The 19,495-nt window shown below is 34.9% G+C and overlaps 2 protein-coding genes across 2 annotated transcripts; both read left to right on the plus strand.

The window, feature by feature from the left end:
- Positions 1–1,324: 1,324 nt before the first annotated feature.
- On the plus strand, positions 1,325–3,136 carry LOC120190041 (auxin-responsive protein IAA27-like). The gene is made up of 5 exons (XM_039193168.1): positions 1,325–2,018; positions 2,109–2,323; positions 2,558–2,699; positions 2,913–2,974; positions 3,097–3,136. Exons 1-5 carry the CDS (start codon positions 1,456–1,458, stop codon positions 3,132–3,134), a joined length of 1,020 nt encoding a protein of 339 aa, XP_039049099.1. The 5' UTR covers positions 1,325–1,455; the 3' UTR covers positions 3,135–3,136.
- A 13,514-nt stretch (positions 3,137–16,650) lies between these two features.
- Positions 16,651–19,207, plus strand: LOC120190241 (putative methylesterase 14, chloroplastic). Its single transcript, XM_039193346.1, has 5 exons — positions 16,651–17,292; positions 17,926–18,165; positions 18,247–18,390; positions 18,586–18,720; positions 18,913–19,207. The coding sequence occupies exons 1-5, from the start codon at positions 17,050–17,052 to the stop codon at positions 19,099–19,101; spliced, it is 951 nt and encodes a 316-aa protein (XP_039049277.1). The 5' UTR covers positions 16,651–17,049; the 3' UTR covers positions 19,102–19,207.
- The last annotated feature ends 288 nt before the right edge of the window (positions 19,208–19,495 follow it).

Raw genomic sequence — 19,495 nt, forward strand, 5'->3', positions numbered from 1 at the left:
TAATACTTAAGGAAATGGAGGTAATGACATTCTCGGTAATATATCCAAAAAAATCTACTATTGATAATATAAGAATACCAGGAATGACATTCCCGATCAACCAAACGGGGGAATGTGGATTTCATTCCCCTGGGAATCTCACATTCCCCTAACCAAACACGCCCTTATTTTATTCTTGTGTTCGTGTATTTCTTTCTTTTAGTTAATAATTAAATGTCTATACCAAAATGATATTAATTTGTGTAATAACAGTAATTAAATGTTTGGCTAAGTTGTGTTTTTCCCCAGGACCAATATTGAACCCTCTTTTTTTTTTGGCAAATGGTCCTTCATAAAATATCGAATTGCCTAAAACTATTTGCAAGCTGATTGCTACGTGACGACTTTCCATGGAAATTTTTCACGAATTTCAAGTCAATTTATATTTTGTTTGTTTGTTCCGATTTTATACTGTCTTTTTAGAGATTGCAGATTGCAGATTGCATAGAACAAAATCTAGAAAGAAAAAAACATGCATAGAAAAGAAGAGTTTATGTTTTTGATTTATGATACGATGATGCAGAGTCATGCATGCACTGCTCTGAAATATAAATAAATTTGACCCTTTCCTTCTCTTTTTCTTTTGCTCTTTGCATCCTTCACTTTCTGAATTTACTAAATTATGTCTTATGTAAAATAATGGTGAGAGTTGACTGTTGAATGCAAGCTTTTGTTTATCAATTAGACAATTTTGTTGATTAAAAGTATTACATTGGTAAGAAACAAATATCATTTACAGGTATGACATGTGAAAAGCCACAAAATTTTGTTCTTTTTTTATTGCAATGTCTGGTCGACAAATCGAAAAACAACCTTTTTATTAAAAAAAAAACAATGTAATTATTGAACATCTTTAAAAATTCTAAATAAAAGATGTTGGGTTTAATTATAAAGTTTTTGTCAATCTGTAAACTTTAAAGTATTTTAGAGGTATAATATAAAAGGCTTAGCAAAATTTTCCCTATAACATTACATTATTACTAAAACGAGCACGACACAATAAAATTTATTGAAATACATCATAAACTAAAAGATGACTGCAGGATTTGACTAATATTACATAAATATGGTTTTTATATACAAATAGTAGAAAATTTATATAAACCCAAAATATTTTTAAATATAATTATTATTATTATTTCCTCACATACGATTATGATAAAGTAAAATACAAGAGATAATAATATTCACAAATTGTCGGGTAATAATAGTAGGGTAATTAAGCATCTATAGAAAGGCCAAAGAAGCTTCCTTTTTATGCTTCATCAAAAACCAGCTCTCCCCCATAGCTTAACAAGACCTCTCTCTCTCTCTCTCTCTCTCTCTCTGTATCTTCTTACATTAGCTTTCATGTTCTTCATTTTTGTTTGTTGTATGTATTCTAAGAAAAGAAGTTGATAAGAATTTCGTACTTTGATGTCTACACCTTTGGAACATGATTACATAGGCTTAGCAGAGACTTCTTCAATGGAGAGAAGCTCTGAGAAGATTTCCTTTTCTTCTTCAGCCTCTTCAGTTCCCTCCATTGAAGGAAAAACCAGCAAAACCGCCAACGACACTTGTCTGAATCTCAAAGAAACTGAGTTGAGGCTTGGTTTACCAGGTTCTCAGTCTCCTGAGAGAAAACCCTCTCTTTTTGGTAAAGACTTGGAGAATAATGATAAAAGCAACGGTTTTGCTGGTAGCCCTCTGAAGAATTTGGTGTCTGGAGCTAAGAGGGGTTTCTCAGATGCCATTGATGGGTCTAATGGGAAATGGGTTTTCGATATGAATGGTAAATCTGATGTTGAGTTGGCTAAATGTGCTGTCTTGGCCTCTCCTAGAGGAGGTCTGGACAGTAAAACCAATTGCCAGCAAGCAAGAAAATCTGTGTCTGTAATGAAAGAGGTCGTCGGTGTTCCACAGTCTCCAAAACTAGTTCAAGATAAAAACAATCTTGTTCCTCCTGTAAATGAGCATGCCAGTGCCCCTGCTTCAAAGTATGTTTGTACTCAAACCTGTTTGTTTGTTTATTTTATAATTTTTACATCAATTATTTAGCAAGAAACTTTTTTTTGTGTGTGTAACAGGGCACAGGTAGTGGGATGGCCACCAATTAGATCATTCAGGAAGAACAGCATGACCTCTAATTTGGCAAAGAACAGTGATGAAAGTACTGGTTGTATCTATGTAAAAGTGAGCATGGATGGAGCACCATACCTGAGGAAGGTTGATCTCAAGACCTACAATAACTATATGGAATTCTCATCTGCTCTGGAAAAGATGTTCAGCTGTTTTACTATTGGTATATCTATCCCTCGATACAATACTTTTTTTGTGTGATAAATGTATCAAGATTACCCTTTTGTAAAAGTTGTCCTTTTCTCAACTCTCAAAGAACTGATTTTTCATGCTAGTTCTAAGATAATTTATCTTAATCTCTGATATCTGCTCTTAAGATATAATTTTGTTTTGAAACGTACTATGATTTCTAGATCAAGTGTATGTTGATTTATGTGCGTGGATGGCTTTGATTCAGGGCAGTGCAATTCCAATGGTCTTCCTGCGCGAGACGGTCTCAGCGAGAGTCGTTTGATGGATCTTCTCCATGGATCCGAGTACGTGCTGACATATGAAGACAAGGACGGTGACTGGATGCTCGTCGGAGATGTTCCGTGGGAGTAAGTCCTCCTTCACCTACATAATCACTTTCTAAGTCCTCCACCTACATAATCACTTTCTAAGTCCACCTACATAATCACTTTCTGTTCGTCTGTTTGTGTAAATTTGACGTTGCAATACAGCCGTGCTGGCCTATGTTCATGGTGTCAGATTTCCTGCAATTAGTTTTTCTTATTATGTTAATTCTTCACCTTGTTATCTTTGTTACTCAGGATGTTCACCGATTCGTGTAGGAGACTGCGAATAATGAAAGGTTCAGAGGCAATTGGACTAGGTATTCCTTATTTGATTAAAGCAAAATACATCTTTAACCTGAAAATTAGCTTGCTTTAGATTTTGTTTAGCTTTATTACTTTTTCCTTTGATATTGAGTTAGTCTATTTTGATTGCTTCCAGCTCCAAGGGCTATGGAGAAATGCAAGAACCAGAACTAATGGAAAAAACAAGCCTTCAAAACTCTATGCAGAACTTTACTCAAAGAACTACATATATGTGTGTGTGTGTTTATACACATATACATACATATATATATATATATATATATATATATATATATGTTTTCAGATATTACAGTTTGATGTATTTAGTTGAATTAAGCCAAGAAATGGCTTTGTAATGGACAAATTATGGCATTTAAGACATATCCAATTGTTTTTTAAGGTTGTCTAGATGAACTTTGTTTTGTTTAATCTTAAACTTAATTTGTGTACTTTGAGTACTGTGTAAAAGGATTGATTACCAATTGTCAATTGCTGATTGCCGATCTGTTTATTTAAAAAAAGAAGAGCACGCCTGCCTCGGCCTCCATTGGAACAGTCGTAAGTTGTAATCACTGGGACAAAGGAATAGAAAAGAAAAAAAAAAAAAAAGGCATTGATTAGTTGCAATGAATCTGAAGCTTGGGTGACAAGTGTAGGAATTCCATAAGTGAGGCGTGCTTTTGTTCCAGAAGAAAACCCCACTTCATCTCAATCCCATCAATTTAACCTTTTGCTTTGTGATTACAATTTATATTATGAATTCCATGGGGCCAAATTACATTATATCTTAAGAGAAGATGAGAACCATAAACACTACGTCTATATGAAAGTTACCACTAAACCAACAACTTGCTGACATTATATGTGAATTATTCAGTCATTGGTTTCATGCTACTTTACCACTATAATTATTTTACAAAAATTAGAATTATCACAAGAACGTATGTGGCGATTGTCTATGTTCCAACACTGATTGATTGATTGGTATTTTATTGGACAGGTTTTAGGTTGCTTTTTTCACTTAATTCATGATAATTCAAGTTCGGACTATTCTAATGACTTTAATCACTACAACTCTGAATTAATTTTAACGGGAATGGAACAAACCCCAATTAAGATTTACTGTCTGAATTTCCACAGCAAAATAATGGTGAACATAAATTATTCAACCGAACACACTTGTTCATATTAAAAAAAAAGGTGGATAGTGAACTAGATTGATTGTCGCATAAATAAATTACATTGGAAAGACATCTTGGCGTATGATCCTAAGAACTGGACGCCACGGGTTCTTTTTGAAGTCAACAAGAAAATACTCTCAGCTTGCTATAGAGAAATGAAAAATATAGACAGAAGTTTCATCTGGTGAAGCTGAAACATACCTGATTCTGGTTTGGAAATTTGCAGATATGCCATCTGTGTATATCCATTAAATACAGATCTCTCGAGCCTGTCAAACCGAGCCGCTGAAACATGCGATACAGGCCATCTTCAACAATAGGTGCTGGTGCACGGGCAGGATCATAGCGAGTTTGGTGGGTGAGGGAAGGACCAGCTGCTGCTGGTAGCTCCCAATAGACATAAAAAATCGACTCAACAAACCTGCTTCATGTGGCCCATACAGTTCATCTGTATCCACAAGCCTTCTCCCAGAATTTCTTTCTTTTCGATCTAATCCTGGCTTCATCGCTGTCCTTAAAGCAGCTATGGCCACCTCCTGAATGAACAAAGTCCACAATTCGGTAACAAAATTGAGTATTTTCAGCTATGCAAAAAGCTACATTGCACCTGGGGAATTAAAGAAGGAACTGAAAATAGAGTTTTAAGAAGAAATATAAGCCATGAGAGAAATACCAAGCCTCGTAAAAGAAAGAGTTACTTAAGACACTACCAGAAATCTCTCTTCATGCCAACAGAACATGTACATAAAAATTATACCACTAACCTAACATCTAAACACAAGTGACAACAAAAGAAAATACACGATACTAATACGAATAAAGTCATATGAGAATACCAGAAGATTATATCTTGTTACTGTTAAAAATGTAATCATAACATTTTCCTTGAAACCCAGTATTTTTACTCATAAACTGATATACAAAGATTTCCTTGTATCTTTATTGAAGTCTAACTAAGCTCGGGTTTGTTTTATATATGTTTTTACTAGCATGAGTTATACTAGTTATAAATTTCCAGGAAAAGCAAATAAAAAGAACCAATCAAGACACAATGGCCTTGTAACAGCATAGACCCTTCTAGTCTGGTCTGGTAACATGATATTCACTGCAGTCCTAGAGCTCAAAACATGATTGGTTATGCAGCAATCAAACAATGAGATGATGAATAGAATGGTAGGCAATTAGAACCTATTACACATTTAGGAGGAGAAATTATGTAATAACAGAGGACAAAAATAAGGGAAAGCCATTCCATTCAAATATTTAATCACGTGACAGAAGATTATGATACATTTTAAAGAATGAAAAGATCTATGGAGTAAGTAAGCATCCAAAGTTCCCAACCATTACAAAACCTAAGGATATACCTACTAAGATCGTGCTGAAGGTATGGCAAGTGGGGGAGTACAGGCATGGAATTCGAGGATATAAATTTAACAGAATGACAGAAGACAAAAGTGGATGCGGGCCACAGCAAAGCAAATGTGAGGATATCAGAAACTGAGAAAGGAATAAAAGAAAAGCAGATAAAAATGGTGTCAGAGCATCTACCTCTTATGTAGAACTGGTCACATATCTGCCTCAATGAATAATGATATCCATTTCCAGTATCATAATTTGTTAGTATAATGAGTTAGTGCATGTTGTTTAGTGATTCTAGAAGTTTGTTAGCAGTTAAGGCTGTTAATGTTTAGTTGAGGTTGTTAATGGTTAGTTACAAAGTCTGTTAAGACTATAACAACTATGAAGAGCTGTATATAAACAACAGAGGAGTTGTAAACCAGATGTGGTATTCATTTTCTGTTCAATATACTTGTATTCTGTGTTTCTTCACTAAATATTCAACATAATTGACTTCAAAAACAAGATGGTTAAAGCCAGTTTTCAACGCCTGCTTTAGTCTGTTCATTGAAGCTCATTCCAACAACATAAGCACAATAAACTCAAAATCATAAATGGCAAGACCAAGAAAGCATCCTTAAATCAGCTCTAATGAAACCTAAAACTTTGAACTTGCTAAGGGAGAAGATCAAGGATAATTGGATGCATTAAGTACCTTTTCAATTCAGTTTGATGATCATCAAAGAAAACAAGAATCCGGCTGAAATCAGAAATTTCACGCTTCTTCAGCACCTTCACCCAATCAACACTTGCAAAATCCACAAAATCTTTTCCACCAAAGTATGTGCAATTTCCATCAACATAAGCGGGCCCCTTTTTCAAGTACTTCTCAGGATGCCGGGGTGTGACTGAGATAAATGGTGTGTGGGTCATTGCTTGGCGCAGAACCCAAGTGGAGCGTCCCTTGAACGCACCACTCTCAACCATTAAATTTGATTGTAGCCATGTGGCAATGAACCAAAGACCAAAGCAATGGTCAAAACCCATTTCATACATGTTTTTGATTGGACGTGTTTCATATGGTGGAACAAACGCCTCCAAGCCCTTGACTAAATCTTTGGATGTCCATTCAACTGTTTTGCCTTCTTTCGATCTGCCTTTTGCCAATGATACGAATTAGATGGGCACAAACCAAGGGAGTTAAGATTATATAATTTAACATGAAATCAGGTCTTTAGTATGAAATAAATTTATTAAATGAAAAATGGCCTTCAACAAAACAAATACCAGAAACAAGCAAATCATCATAATGTAGATCGCAAAGTAAAGAAGTAAATATTCATTAAAGTAAAGAAAATGGCCTCAATTCTGATATGAAGAATAAAAACTCATATGACATAAACACATGACCAAAAGAAAATCAATGATTAGTTATTGATAATCAGCAATACTCAATAAAGAGGGTTGAATATCGATTCACAGTTTCCTCATAACTTGATACAAATTTAACAGACAAGTAGGCAAACTCAAATTGATTGTGATTGGTTTCCAGTACTAATTTTAAAGTTCTGGGGAAAGTTAGTCAAGAGGGGAACCAATTCCAAAATTAGTTCCCACGTAAATTCAAATGATCAACCGGCCATCTTTATCCACTGTCCGGTGAAAGTTTCACTACGGACGTCAAATAGCACACTAAAAAATCCAGTCTTTCAACATGTTAATTTTGAGAAACAAATAAACGATTGAATTTATCTATTCACAAGTTAAGGTTCCAATAATCAAAAGAAAACGGTGAATCATAGCTCAAAAATGGAAACTTAAGCAAACCGGGTCCATTTATCACACTTGAGCAACGAAACGGCATTCATTCAGCTAATGTACTGATGGTAACATTGAATCAAAGGAAGAAAGTAGCAGATCCAATCGAATACCCCAAAAAAAGAAAAACGATAAAAGCAACACTTCACCAAGGAACACCGAGGGATCCGAAATCGGATTCGAGCCCATGGAGACCGAAGAAGCTGGCACGAGAGATCGTGTCATAGGAGGAAAGGCAAACGAAGGAGCGAGAGTAAAGCATCAACGAGAAAAGCAAGAAAACGCTCAAAAGAAGACCGAGTGAGATGCAGAGACATGGAGATTCGACGAGTCCCAAGCGATGTATTCATAATAAACCATATACATTAGATTATCATATCAATGTAAGTAGAATAAGCTCTCAGAATATTTATCTATAAGTCGAGTGTTCATCATATTGTCGACAATAAAAGAGAATTACGGATAATATCTTTTGTTAATATAAAAAATATATATTTTAACAATTCATCAAATAGTCTCGGTGGTTAAAAGGAATATTGTTCTCTTATATACTGAATTCGAGTAATCGTATCTGCAACATATATATATATATATATAAGGTACAAAGAAACATAATTAAATATGTATCGATTAAATTGATGATATATTATTAAAAGATATTATTTAAGTTTTAATTTATATTAAATTTAAAATTTGATCTCAAACAACTTATGTTCCTATATTCAAACATAAAAATAAAAATATATAAAAAGCACTTGCCTTCCATATTACACAAAATTTAAAGAAACGGTTATTATAGGAATTGTATATCTCTAATTACACCAATAATAAAAATATTTTTGCGCCAATTAATAAGCATTATTCTATAAATTACTGCTTATTTAGCCAGTAGTAAGAAAGTCGAAACAGTCTTCAGGTTCCACGAGCCAAAGGTTATATATCGTGTGCAGAACCCCTTAAATACATCGCAGGAAGATATGGAAGAGAAAACAAGCACGCTTTACCTGGTTTATGGCAATCCTGGCCTTAGGCAAATGGTATGTGCATGACTAGTATTTTGGGTCTGCGTTTCCGAACCATCATTCGAACTCATGTCATCAGCACCGGGATCTATATCCTCCCACTTCCACAAGCGAAGAACGATGTAACAAAGTATTCTGAAGCCGAAAAGAATTGCCACGACAACCAAAGCTGACAGGACATAGTCTTTCACAGACCTAGAGCCTTTGCATGCAAACAAAACACCAACACACACCATTTCTAGGGGCTAGCTAGGGTATACCAAAATAGAGGGGTGCCTTGTTTGGATTTTGAGCAGCAGGTTTATATAGAGAGGTTGCATGGTGTATTCTTGCCTTAAACTCAGACTGTTAGATCATTTCTTTGTCAAGTATGGTTTAAACAAATTGAAGGCCGTGAAAAGAAGAAAAAGGAGACTGCTTCTTACATGGATTCTTAAGATTCATTTTCCCTTTCCATGACTTTCCTTTTTCTTTGTTAAGTATTTCATCATCCACGTTAAATTTGGGTTGAGATAAAAAAAAATGTTCACTAACTATATCAAAATATCTCTTTTGGTCATTGTTTTTTTTCAAAAGATGTGAAATGGGCATTAAATTAGCATATTAAAATGAATGATTATTATTAATCATTTTTAAACATTATTCCTTTGAATTTCAAGGAATGAAATTGGGGTTGGAGGTTTACGAGATGGACTGGGCACTGTCCGAATGGTGGGCCTGTTTGCTTTAATTCCGATATGCCAGCGTATGACCATGGGAGAGTGTTTCGTTGAATTAAACCACTCGTTCCTCAGGAACAAAGTACAGCTATATTTGTCCAAAATCAGGTTACCGTTGTAGTTATATTTTCATGGGGTATACATATGCAGATTTGACTAAAAGTATTCAGTTGAAAAATATAAACCTGACATTAAATTACTAAATTGAATTAAACTCGAGTTTAAACTTATCGACCGACCCTGTGTGGCATAGATTGGAGCCTGCCATTGGCAACACGAAGAATGTGAGGATATGATGGATGTAGGGATGGCTTGCTACTGACAATGGACAAAAGGAAACATGGTATGGGAGAGTTCTACTTAATCAAACGGATAACAAATCCAACACCGAAAAAATCTCATAATATTCCCTTCCGTATCTATTTTATTATTATAAACTAAAAGGCCCTCCAACCTATGATTGATTTTATTAGAAGATTACAGCTTTATCCATGAACCATGAACTGTCTTTTGTCACATCTGGGATTCTCTGTTACCCTAATAATTAAGTGATAATTTTTAAAGTTTGGAGACAAACTAGGCCATCAAATTAGTTAACTCATAGCAGAGAGGGAGATGGTAGTTTGGTCAAGCATAAAAAACGGACAGTATTTTGGTCAAGCATCATTAAATTAGGCTCATTGAACAGCGTCCTTGAAATGGACAAAATTATAATAAAATCTTAAATGTGTCCCTAACATTAATTTATGGTCAGCACCTCACATATTAATTGTATATTTTGCTCCAGTGTTCAAAATTACTAAAGCAGCCTTAATTAATCTTAAATCTAAGCTACATCTAGAAGCTCTTGCTTCATGCATATGGTAAAAAAAACAAGAGAGGACTCTTAACGGGATCCTTGGCAGAAAAGGCTAGTTCACGTTATAATATTTTATGCTATTTAGCTATTTGTTTGTGATGTTGAGTGCAAAACCCTGAATTCCCTATGTATAAAGTTCCATTTGTTTTCTTTGCATATTAGGGGGGGGGGAAAGGTAAAGAAAATGAGGATTCTAAGGAAAGAGACACATAGTGATGGGTTGCTGGCATCAAGGATTATTCAAATTAAGGAATACACAAAAGGCTTTAGCAACAGAAGTTAGGTCCAGGGTTTCTATGAACGGTTTCCATGTTCTTTCTTCTTTGTTTTAATTATTTTTCTATTATTTTCACTCATCTTATATTCTATTTTTTTAATCATTGATAATGCATACATACTCTATAGACACAATTATTTAAATTCAAAACCGCTAGAAAAAAATTTTTTACCACATAAACCATTCAATAGGTTTAATATCACTCGAGCTATTATATGTTTTTGGAATATAATTTTTGGAGTATATTTTAATAATAATAATAATAACTGATATGATATGGCCACTTCCTAAATCATAGAAATAATATTGAACGAGAAACACGTATGTATGAGGCGTGATGCACGGATTTATAGTTAGAACTCAGCGTCACTCTTTTTCTTTCATTTGTTTATTTGGAAGGGATGGGATGAAGTCATTTTCATGGCGTTGCAAATGGTTTATTGAACCGAACGAAAACAGTCGGGGATGGTGATATCCCTATCCTTCAGCTTCCTTCATACGGACACCTTAATTTACGTACTTATAATGTTGAAAATTAATTGATTAGAAATTAATAAAATATCATAATTTTATTGATGTATTATTCTAAAAAAACAAGTAAATTTCATTTTTTTTTAAATTGGTGAATTTAAACTTTGAATTTTAGAGAGTACAAGGTTATTTTTTTCGGCAACAAAAGAAAACTAATAACCCAACTATCCTAACCTACCTAATATAATCACTAATGCATCCTTCAATGTCCAGTTGTTCCCTCAATTCAACGGGCGGTGTAGTGAACCTGTGTAGGTGTCCAATTCCTGTTAGGTTCATCTTGACCAGTCTATCCGCTGTTTGATTTCCTTCCCGAAGCACGTGGGTGGTCTTGACCTCCCAATCCTTCTGCAGCATCTTTGAAACATGAGATCTCTGACTTATTCTTATTTGTTTTAGAAGGTTTCTAAAGGTTTTTATGCATTTCCCCATTTATTGCTTGAGATAACCTCTTTATGCACATCACAAATAGGTATGGCGATAGAGGGTCGCCTTGTCTGATGCCTCTCGTAAGATTGAAGGACTCTGTTGTAGAGTCATTCCATAATACTTGTGTAGTTAATGAGGACACGCATTGCATGATCAATCTTCTTATTTGTGCGTATTCCAATGTCTTAAAGTGTATCCTCGATGAATGACCATTCTAATCGGTCATAAGCTTTTTCAAGGTCGATATTTTTGGCCATCCAATCTCGTTTTCTCGTGTTCTTTTGCATTAAACGAACCACTTCTTGTGTAATGATAGTGTTTTCTTTTATAGAGAGACCCGATACAAAGCTAGCTTGTGTGTGGAAAATCCAGTTTGGAATGTATTGTTTGATCCGATTAACCAAGATTTTCGTAATTACTTTGTACACTACTTCATATAAGCTTATCGGTCGAAATTGCCTCATGTACTCCAGGGATTTGACTTTTGGAATTAGGATAATAAGTGTGTGATTTAGACTGTCATCTAGAGTTTCATCCTCAAAGAATTTTCTGACTAGTTGGCAAACCGATTCCCTCACTATCCGCCAGTTTCGTTGAAAAAAATTGCATGCATGTCGTCTGCCCCTGGTGGTTTCTATGGATTCATCTCTAGCACTACTCTCTTGATTTCCTCGTTAGTGACTGACAATGGTCGTGCTTCATTGATTTTTGGCTCAATAATTGGAAATTTCCTTGCACCTCACACCCATGTCCGTTTACACCCGAACCAGTGAAAAGATTTTGGTAATATTCAACCGCCATTGCTTTCAATTTCTCCCGATCAACGCACCATGTTCCTTCTGCTGTTTTAAGCACCACAATCGTATTTTTTCGTCTCCTGTTCATAGTGGAAGCATGGAAACATTTGGTATTCTTATCTCCATGAAGATCCATTTTTGTCTTGCCTTTTGGAACCAAAGTTTTTACTCCTGTTCCAGTATAATGTCGAGTTCTATTTTCAATTATTTTTCAAGCTCAATTAGAAAGTCTGAATGTGCTTTGTCCAATGTTTTCTCTATGTCTTTCAACCTTGCGAGCAACTCTTTTTTCTTCCTGTCGATGTCCCAAAAGGTTTCTTAGTTGCAAATTGATACTTTAGATTTGAATTCTTCCACATTTGTTATTGTGTCCTTATTGTTGTCCAGATTGTTTTCCAAGAACTCCCTGAAAAGAAGGTGATCGTTCTACGAGGCTATGAAGCAGAATGAGTGGTTTGTTTGTTCATTCTCTTCTTTTTTTTGTTTGGAGGATTATTGGACGATGGTCTGACCCCATCCTATCAAGATGTGTAACCAAAGAATTTGGATATTGTTTGAGCCAACCCTCGTTGGTTAAGTATCTATCCAATCTTTGATACAAATTGCCTCTTTGCCAAGTGAATTTAGGACCTACAAAACGAACGTCATGTAGTCCCAGGTCAAAGACGAAATCCGCAAAAGCTTTGCTTGTCCCATTTCCTCGTGGGGATTCACCCCTTATTTCGTCCCAACTCAAAATTGCATTGAAGTCACCTCCTAGAACCCATGCTTCATTACTAGTAGGATCAAGTTGTTTTAGTTTATCCCAGAGTAATTTTCTTCACTCTACTTGTGGGCTTGCATAAACTGTAGTAAATACCAACCATTTATTGCTTTCTTTTGTTTTTCATCTTCCATGTACAAATTGGTTGGCTACTTGTTGTATTTTCATATCTATATTCTCCCTCAAAGTATCTAGATACCACCACTGAATCCTTGTGCTTCAACTTGAAAGGAGTTTGCGAAGCCTAATTTCTTGATAACGTCTTCTGTTGTTTTTTTATTGGTTCTGGTTTCTGTTAGTGCCACCACTTGTGGTTTGTTTCTTTGGATCATGTTTTTGAATATTCTTCTAAACGAATGGCCAGCCACTCATTGGTAATTCTAAAATAGTAACTTAATCATTAAAAAAATTGTTTATGGATGCATTATCTGCTTTTCTACGTCACAAATGTCTTCTATCTTGAACCTTGACTTCCACCAGTTCACTATCCTGCCTTTCATGATCCAAACCCTCAACACTTGTGTTTTCCTTGAATTTTTCCAATTCGCTGATTTTTGGACTTGTGGTGTCGTAGCTCGGAGGTATGAGGGAATTCAACCGGTTAGCTACTAAATCCACCCAGTCCGTGATTTTGGGTTTATTCGGAGGCCGTAAGTCATAATACTTCCTAATTTTTACCCCTCATTTTGAGTCTTCGTTGTTTGATCGAATAGGACCTCCTGCTCCTAAGTTTTTCTTTCATTTTTCTTCTCCTTTAGCACCGCCACCCTTTTCTAATATTGCTATCACAATATGTTTGCTCTCTCCCCTTGTTATTTATTGTATTACCACCTCGGGTATTTGTCCCTCTCGGCTTTGCACCACCTTGATGCTTTATAACATAGACTCTTCTTGTTTTCTCACGTGTTCCTTTACGGATGTTTCTATGTTTTGTTCAGGTCTAACTTGGCTTTTACCGGCATGAGTATGGTTCTCTATATCTATTACTTCAATATTTTCCTTTTGATTTGTGCATTCTAGGTTCTGTTTCTTCGTAATGATCTTTGGCGTCTGTTTAGGTTTGTATTTCCCTTGATTCTTTCCTTTTTCTCCCCTGATTACTACTTGTTTTCCTTTGTCATGTTAGTTTTTGTCCTCCAAAATCGGCACCTCTTCTGTAATTTATTGTTGTTCTGGTTCACCTGTGTGTTCATTTCCCTGTAAGACTGCAAACCTCGATCATTTGTTGCTGTGAACATTGGTATTGACAGCTTCTTTTGGTGGTCAGCGACGCTTTGTTTCCGCCACCATCCATGGACCATACATGTCCTCCTGTTGATTGTTTTCCAGTCTTTGTTCCGGTTGGTTATGTTGATGATTCTCTGGAGTGCTCATTCCTTCTTTTTGGGCAGGACCCATCAGATGATCAAGTGATGGACAATGCTCATTTGTGTGTCCATACAAGTTGCAGTTAAAGCAGATAAGTTGAAGACCTTCATATTCTAATTTTTGGATGAAGTCGTCGATTCCTATGTACGGTAGTAAGGGTTTGTTGAGGCCTATCAGAATAGCTAATCTTGTAAACCTGCCCCGTTCACCCTTGCTCGTATTGTAATCTACCTTCACAACACTTCCTATCATTGAGGCAATTATGTTGAATAACGATAGTCTAATCTAAACCACTACGTGTGAATTATGCTTTTTCAGAGTAGAGAATGAGTGGCTTCATAGTTGTACCGTAAGGTTGCTGCCATAAATTGTTTAGGGGCCTTCCATTAATACCTTAACGTAATCTTCCTCGCATTCTAATCTAATGATGAAATAATTGTTCTCTAGATCCATCAGTTGGAATCTCCCTTGTGGTTTCCAGAGAGTTTGTATTCTTGATTCTAATGCCTTGAATCCTATAGCCCTACCAAGAAGGCATACTATCACTGACTTCTGCATGTTTTTATCGATTAAACTATGTATGCACTCCGAAAATCTAATCAGGGGATATTCCACATTCTTTTCGATAATGTAATCACATTCGTTCAAAACAATCTCGTCTTCTTCTAGCATCGAACAAGATGTTACTCTAAACTTGGAGCTCCCGATTACCATAGCGGCATGTGATTTCCTTCCTTCTATTTGATGTATGATTGAGATAAGGTCATCAATCTTGTTGGTCTCATGGTGAAGTTCAATGATATTATCTTGCATGGGTACGCCACCATCCTTCCCTCATGTAAACACGTCCTTTAGCACTCTCTCCTTCTCGCTGATTAAGCTCATCTCCACCTCTTGTGATGGGATATCCGGTGGCCTGTCGCTCCCGGTATGGAAATCTTCCGTAGGTTTTCTGTGGTTACTCCCACTAGGGTTTCCATCATATTGATACACTTTTAAAAATTTAAAATTTGAATGTAAGGTTATTAGCAACAAAGGATGATACAAAAAGATAGAGTATGTAAAAAAAACCCATTAATTATTAATTAATATAGTAACGTGAAGTATTGAATCTCTTGAGTAATATAGAAGGTTTAAATTTAAACATTATAAGTAAACTAAATCGAGTTAAAAAAATTATCCGCTTAACGAATTCATATTTATGGTATACTTGAAAATTTTGATTCGAATCTGATTATTTAAATTGATTTATCTGATCCGAGACTTGATATAGATTCAAACATAATGACCCAAACTCTCCAAAATTTGAAAGAAACTAAATTGAAACAAAAGTGAACGAACATTTTATTTTTATTAATATATGATTTTAATAATATGATAAATAATAAAATGATGAATGTTTTATTTTTAAAAGTGATTGGTATGAAGGAATTATAAAATAAAATAATCCGGTACCCAAAATTGTAATTTATTTAATTAATATAAATTGACATCACTTAAACAATATAATATAATTAGCTTAATAATATTTTTTTACAGACAAAATAACATAAAATAAAAGTCTCAAATAAAGAGTTTCATTCAAAAGTTATATTTAACTATAAATTAAGTCAAATATGTAGATTCAATTACCTGTACATATAAAACTCAGTTGCATTCGGTTTATTAATGAAACTTTAAAAATCAATTAAGTGATTTCAAAAAGCCAAATTCTACCCTATTCGATCGATTTCAATAGTAAAACTATAATATATATATTCGAGTTGGGTTAGAATTTTTTTACCTCAAATATGATCTCGAGTCTATTATGGATGTTTTTACCTTAAATTTAACTTGACATTACTAATGGAACAAATTAAATTAAAAGAGTTATCTTTATAAACGATAATAAATTTACATAATATTTAATTTAAATTAATTATCAATAAATCATATTTTAACTATTAAACTATAAATAAAATTAGTTGACCCTATTTCCCATATGTAATAGAGTAGGAGGGAGGTAGGATAGTAGGTTGTCTCCAATACCAGTATGATACCTCTTAATTATGAAATGTCTTCCGTGGGACTTGATCTCACGACCCCAAAATTAAGAACCTTGTACTCTACCAAACATTTCTAACTATTAAACTATAGAGAAAATAACCTCAGTGATCAAAAATGCCTTATAATATATGATTTTAACCAATTTTTTTTTTGATTTGCCAAAATGACCAACTAAATCGCAATGCGATCGATAATTCGCAACGCGATCTCGGGTATCGCCAAAATAAAATTCCCCATTTTATTTAACTGACATTTGTTAAATTAGATAATTTTAACGGAATACATCATTAATTTAGAGTAAATATGATCATCAAATATTAATACCAAAGAGTACAGCAAATATTCTCCATAACGAGCTCTTAAATAAGAGGTCAGGTGCTTAACATTAAGCCACCTTTGATAGTTGAATCAAGGCAAGAATTTAAATTATGACCAACGATTTACTTTTAATACCCCAATTTTAATAAAAATAAAATATAACAAAATCAAAACGATAGAAGTGATGGTTTGAATTAGCAATAAAAATGATTTTCTACGGGGAAGAGAGAGAGAGAGAGAGAGAGCAGAGCATTGAAAGTCTCCTGCTTTCGCAAAACAAGATCATATCAGAGTATCCAGAAACAATAAATAGCAATTAAATTTAGTTGGCTCTTTGATTTAAGGAGCTGTTTCACACATTTGTTTATCGTTCTTTTGATCTTGCTTTTATAACCTACTTCTTCCCCAACTCTTTTTTCTTATATTTACCTACTTTCATTTTCTCTCTCTCTCTTAATCTCTCATTTTCCAACTAATCCTTTTATATAAAGGGTGTTTTCTTATTCATTAAAAACCCTACCTTTCCTGGAAAATTTCTCGACTTTCTTCCATTTTCCGTCAGAAATGCCCCATAAGCTTCCGGAGTTGTGTTAAAAGAGAATTCCAACTTTTTTTGAGCGATGGGTAATAGCTTGATTTGCAGGGCAAAGAAAGACACGAAAGATAATGGATCGAGAAGCAAGAGAATGGGAAGGTCTCAAAGAAAAATGCTTGCAGAAGAAGAGTTCTTACATAAGCAAGCTTTGTCCATGGCTCTGCATCAGCACCAACTGTCTCAGAGATTTGATGGATCCATGTCTAGGAGAATTGGCTCTACCAGCTCCAGAAGGCACACTGATCCATTAGCCAATAATGAAAAAAAGGTGGATTTGTTTTTATTTTTAAATAACAGGATTAAACTACTTATGTTTGCTTTCCTAACTGTCTTTCAAATGTAATTATTATGTTACTGTTTTAATTGACTGGATATATGATGAAATAGTGTGATTTTATGATTGATTGAAAAACTTGAAAAACAATATTAGTCGATGGTCAAGCTGGTAACAAAAGGGGCAATAAGCTTTGCTTTTGCTTTTCATCAGAAAACAAAGGAGAGCCTGCCAAAACATTAGTTAATTCACTGTGCTTTTAGCATTCTGCTATTTTATATATCCAAGTTAGTTCTTGAGTATTAGTGCAATTTTAATTGAGAAAATAAAGGGATCTATTCTAGTTTATTTTTTAGCAAAATTTAACGAGTTTCACGATATGCACTTTTTGTTCCGATCTCTGTAAAGTTTAAGACTTTATAAGCCCTCAAAATCTTTTTATTTTATTTTATGAAAAGCAATCAAAAGCATGTTTTATTCTATTGTGCTGTGAAGATATGGATGTGGATCATGGTCCATTAAGGCTGGTGAAAAGATCAGTGCTAAATTTCTTTGTATAACATTTTAAACCTTATAACTCCTTTCTATAATAAACTTATGTCTGATACTATATCATGTTATCTGCAGGTACTGGAATCTCTTGAAAATATCAAGTTCAAGAAGATTGTTCTGCTACATGGGGAAGGCTTTGGAGCTTGGTGTTGGTATAAAACGATTGCTCATTTGGAGGAAGTAGGCCTTCAGCCTACTGCATTGGATCTCACGGGTTCTGGTATTAATCTCACGGATACAAACACGGTCACTACATTGGCAGAATACTCGAAACCATTGATTAAGTATCTAGAGAACCTTCCTGAAGATGACAAGGTAAGAGGCTACAGTTGATACTGCCAAAGCTTTTCCATCTTGTTATGTTAAATTGTCTTGATTAATGAACTATACATGCAGGTTATTTTGGTGGGTCATAGCAGCGGAGGCGCTTGCCTTTCTTATGCTTTGGAGCATTTCCCAGAAAAGATCTCGAAAGCCATTTACCTTTGTGCTACAATGGTGTCTAACGGTCAGAGACCTTTCGACGTGTTTTCCGAAGAGGTATTTTGTCGATGCCTGGCTGTCTTATCTAAGTTCCATTAGACGATTTCTTTCGGAATACACTGAATTACTTTGCCTGTTGTATGAGCATTCATGCTACCATTCCCTTATGTTATCTAGACCCGAGGAGAACAATCATCACACGTAGTTATTTTTTGTCATGGACTGATATCAAACAAAAACTGTTTATTGCAGCTTGGTTCTGCTGAACGATTCATGCAAGAGTCACAGTTTTTGATTCATGGAAATGGCAAAGATAAGCCTCCTACAGTGTTCATGTTTGAGAAACAGCTGATGAAAGGGTTATATTTCAATCAATCGCCTACGAAGGTACGTTAACTTCGGTCATCTATGAGCACTGCTCGGACTATACGGTTAGGATTCATTGTTCTTTTTCTTCCTTTCTTGCAACAGGGCAATTGTCCATGGCCATTTTGGAGCCAATATATGTTGTATACGTTATCTGCATTTTGGTTATGAAAATGTAGCCCTATTTACAACATGGTATTTGGTTCCTTCCAGGATGTCGCTTTGGCCATGGTGTCCATGAGATCCACCCCACTAGGACCTATCATGGAGAAACTGTCATTGAGCCCCGAAAAATACGGAACCGGGCGGCGCTTCTACATTCAGACATTGGACGACCGTGCTCTTTCGCCTGACGTGCAAGAAAAGCTAGTAAGAGAAAACCCACCCGAAGGAGTTTTTTAAGATCAAAGGGAGTGATCACTGCCCATTCTTCTCGAAACCGCAGTCACTTCACAAAATTTTAATAGAAATTGTTCAGATTCCATAGCTCATTTTCAGATAAAACAAAGGAATATCTCTTTAATCATTTTATTTGTGTGATTGGAAGAAGACAGTTGTAAGCTTGTTCATTTACACGTCTTTTATACTTGTGATGACGCTGTTCTTGTATGTAGAACATTAGGCCCACCTTTCTCCCCTTGCAACTTAGTGATCAATTGAAGTGGTGATTACAAAATGGTACAACTGATTACATATTGATATGATATATACCTATATAACACTAATATATATATATATATATAATTGTCTGAAAATCGAATTTAAATTCAACGTGAATCAATAAAGCTTTTTTTTT

Source organism: Hibiscus syriacus, unplaced genomic scaffold (assembly GCF_006381635.1).
Source record: "Hibiscus syriacus cultivar Baekdansim isolate YM2019G1 unplaced genomic scaffold, ASM638163v2 tig00116962_pilon, whole genome shotgun sequence".
Lineage (NCBI taxonomy): Eukaryota > Viridiplantae > Streptophyta > Magnoliopsida > Malvales > Malvaceae > Hibiscus > Hibiscus syriacus.

Bases quoted from the DNA above. Each gene is read 5' to 3' on its own strand.
- LOC120190041 (XM_039193168.1), top strand. From the start codon at position 1,456: ATGTCTACACCTTTGGAACATGATTACATAGGCTTAGCAGAGACTTCT. The intron at 2,019-2,108 runs GTATGTTTGTAC...TGTGTGTAACAG, and splicing joins GCCAGTGCCCCTGCTTCAAA to GGCACAGGTAGTGGGATGGC. The intron at 2,324-2,557 runs GTATATCTATCC...GCTTTGATTCAG, and splicing joins GTTCAGCTGTTTTACTATTG to GGCAGTGCAATTCCAATGGT.
- LOC120190241 (XM_039193346.1), top strand. From the start codon at position 17,050: ATGGGTAATAGCTTGATTTGCAGGGCAAAGAAAGACACGAAAGATAAT. The intron at 18,391-18,585 runs GTATTTTGTCGA...TGTTTATTGCAG, and splicing joins TCGACGTGTTTTCCGAAGAG to CTTGGTTCTGCTGAACGATT. The intron at 18,721-18,912 runs GTACGTTAACTT...GGTTCCTTCCAG, and splicing joins TCAATCAATCGCCTACGAAG to GATGTCGCTTTGGCCATGGT.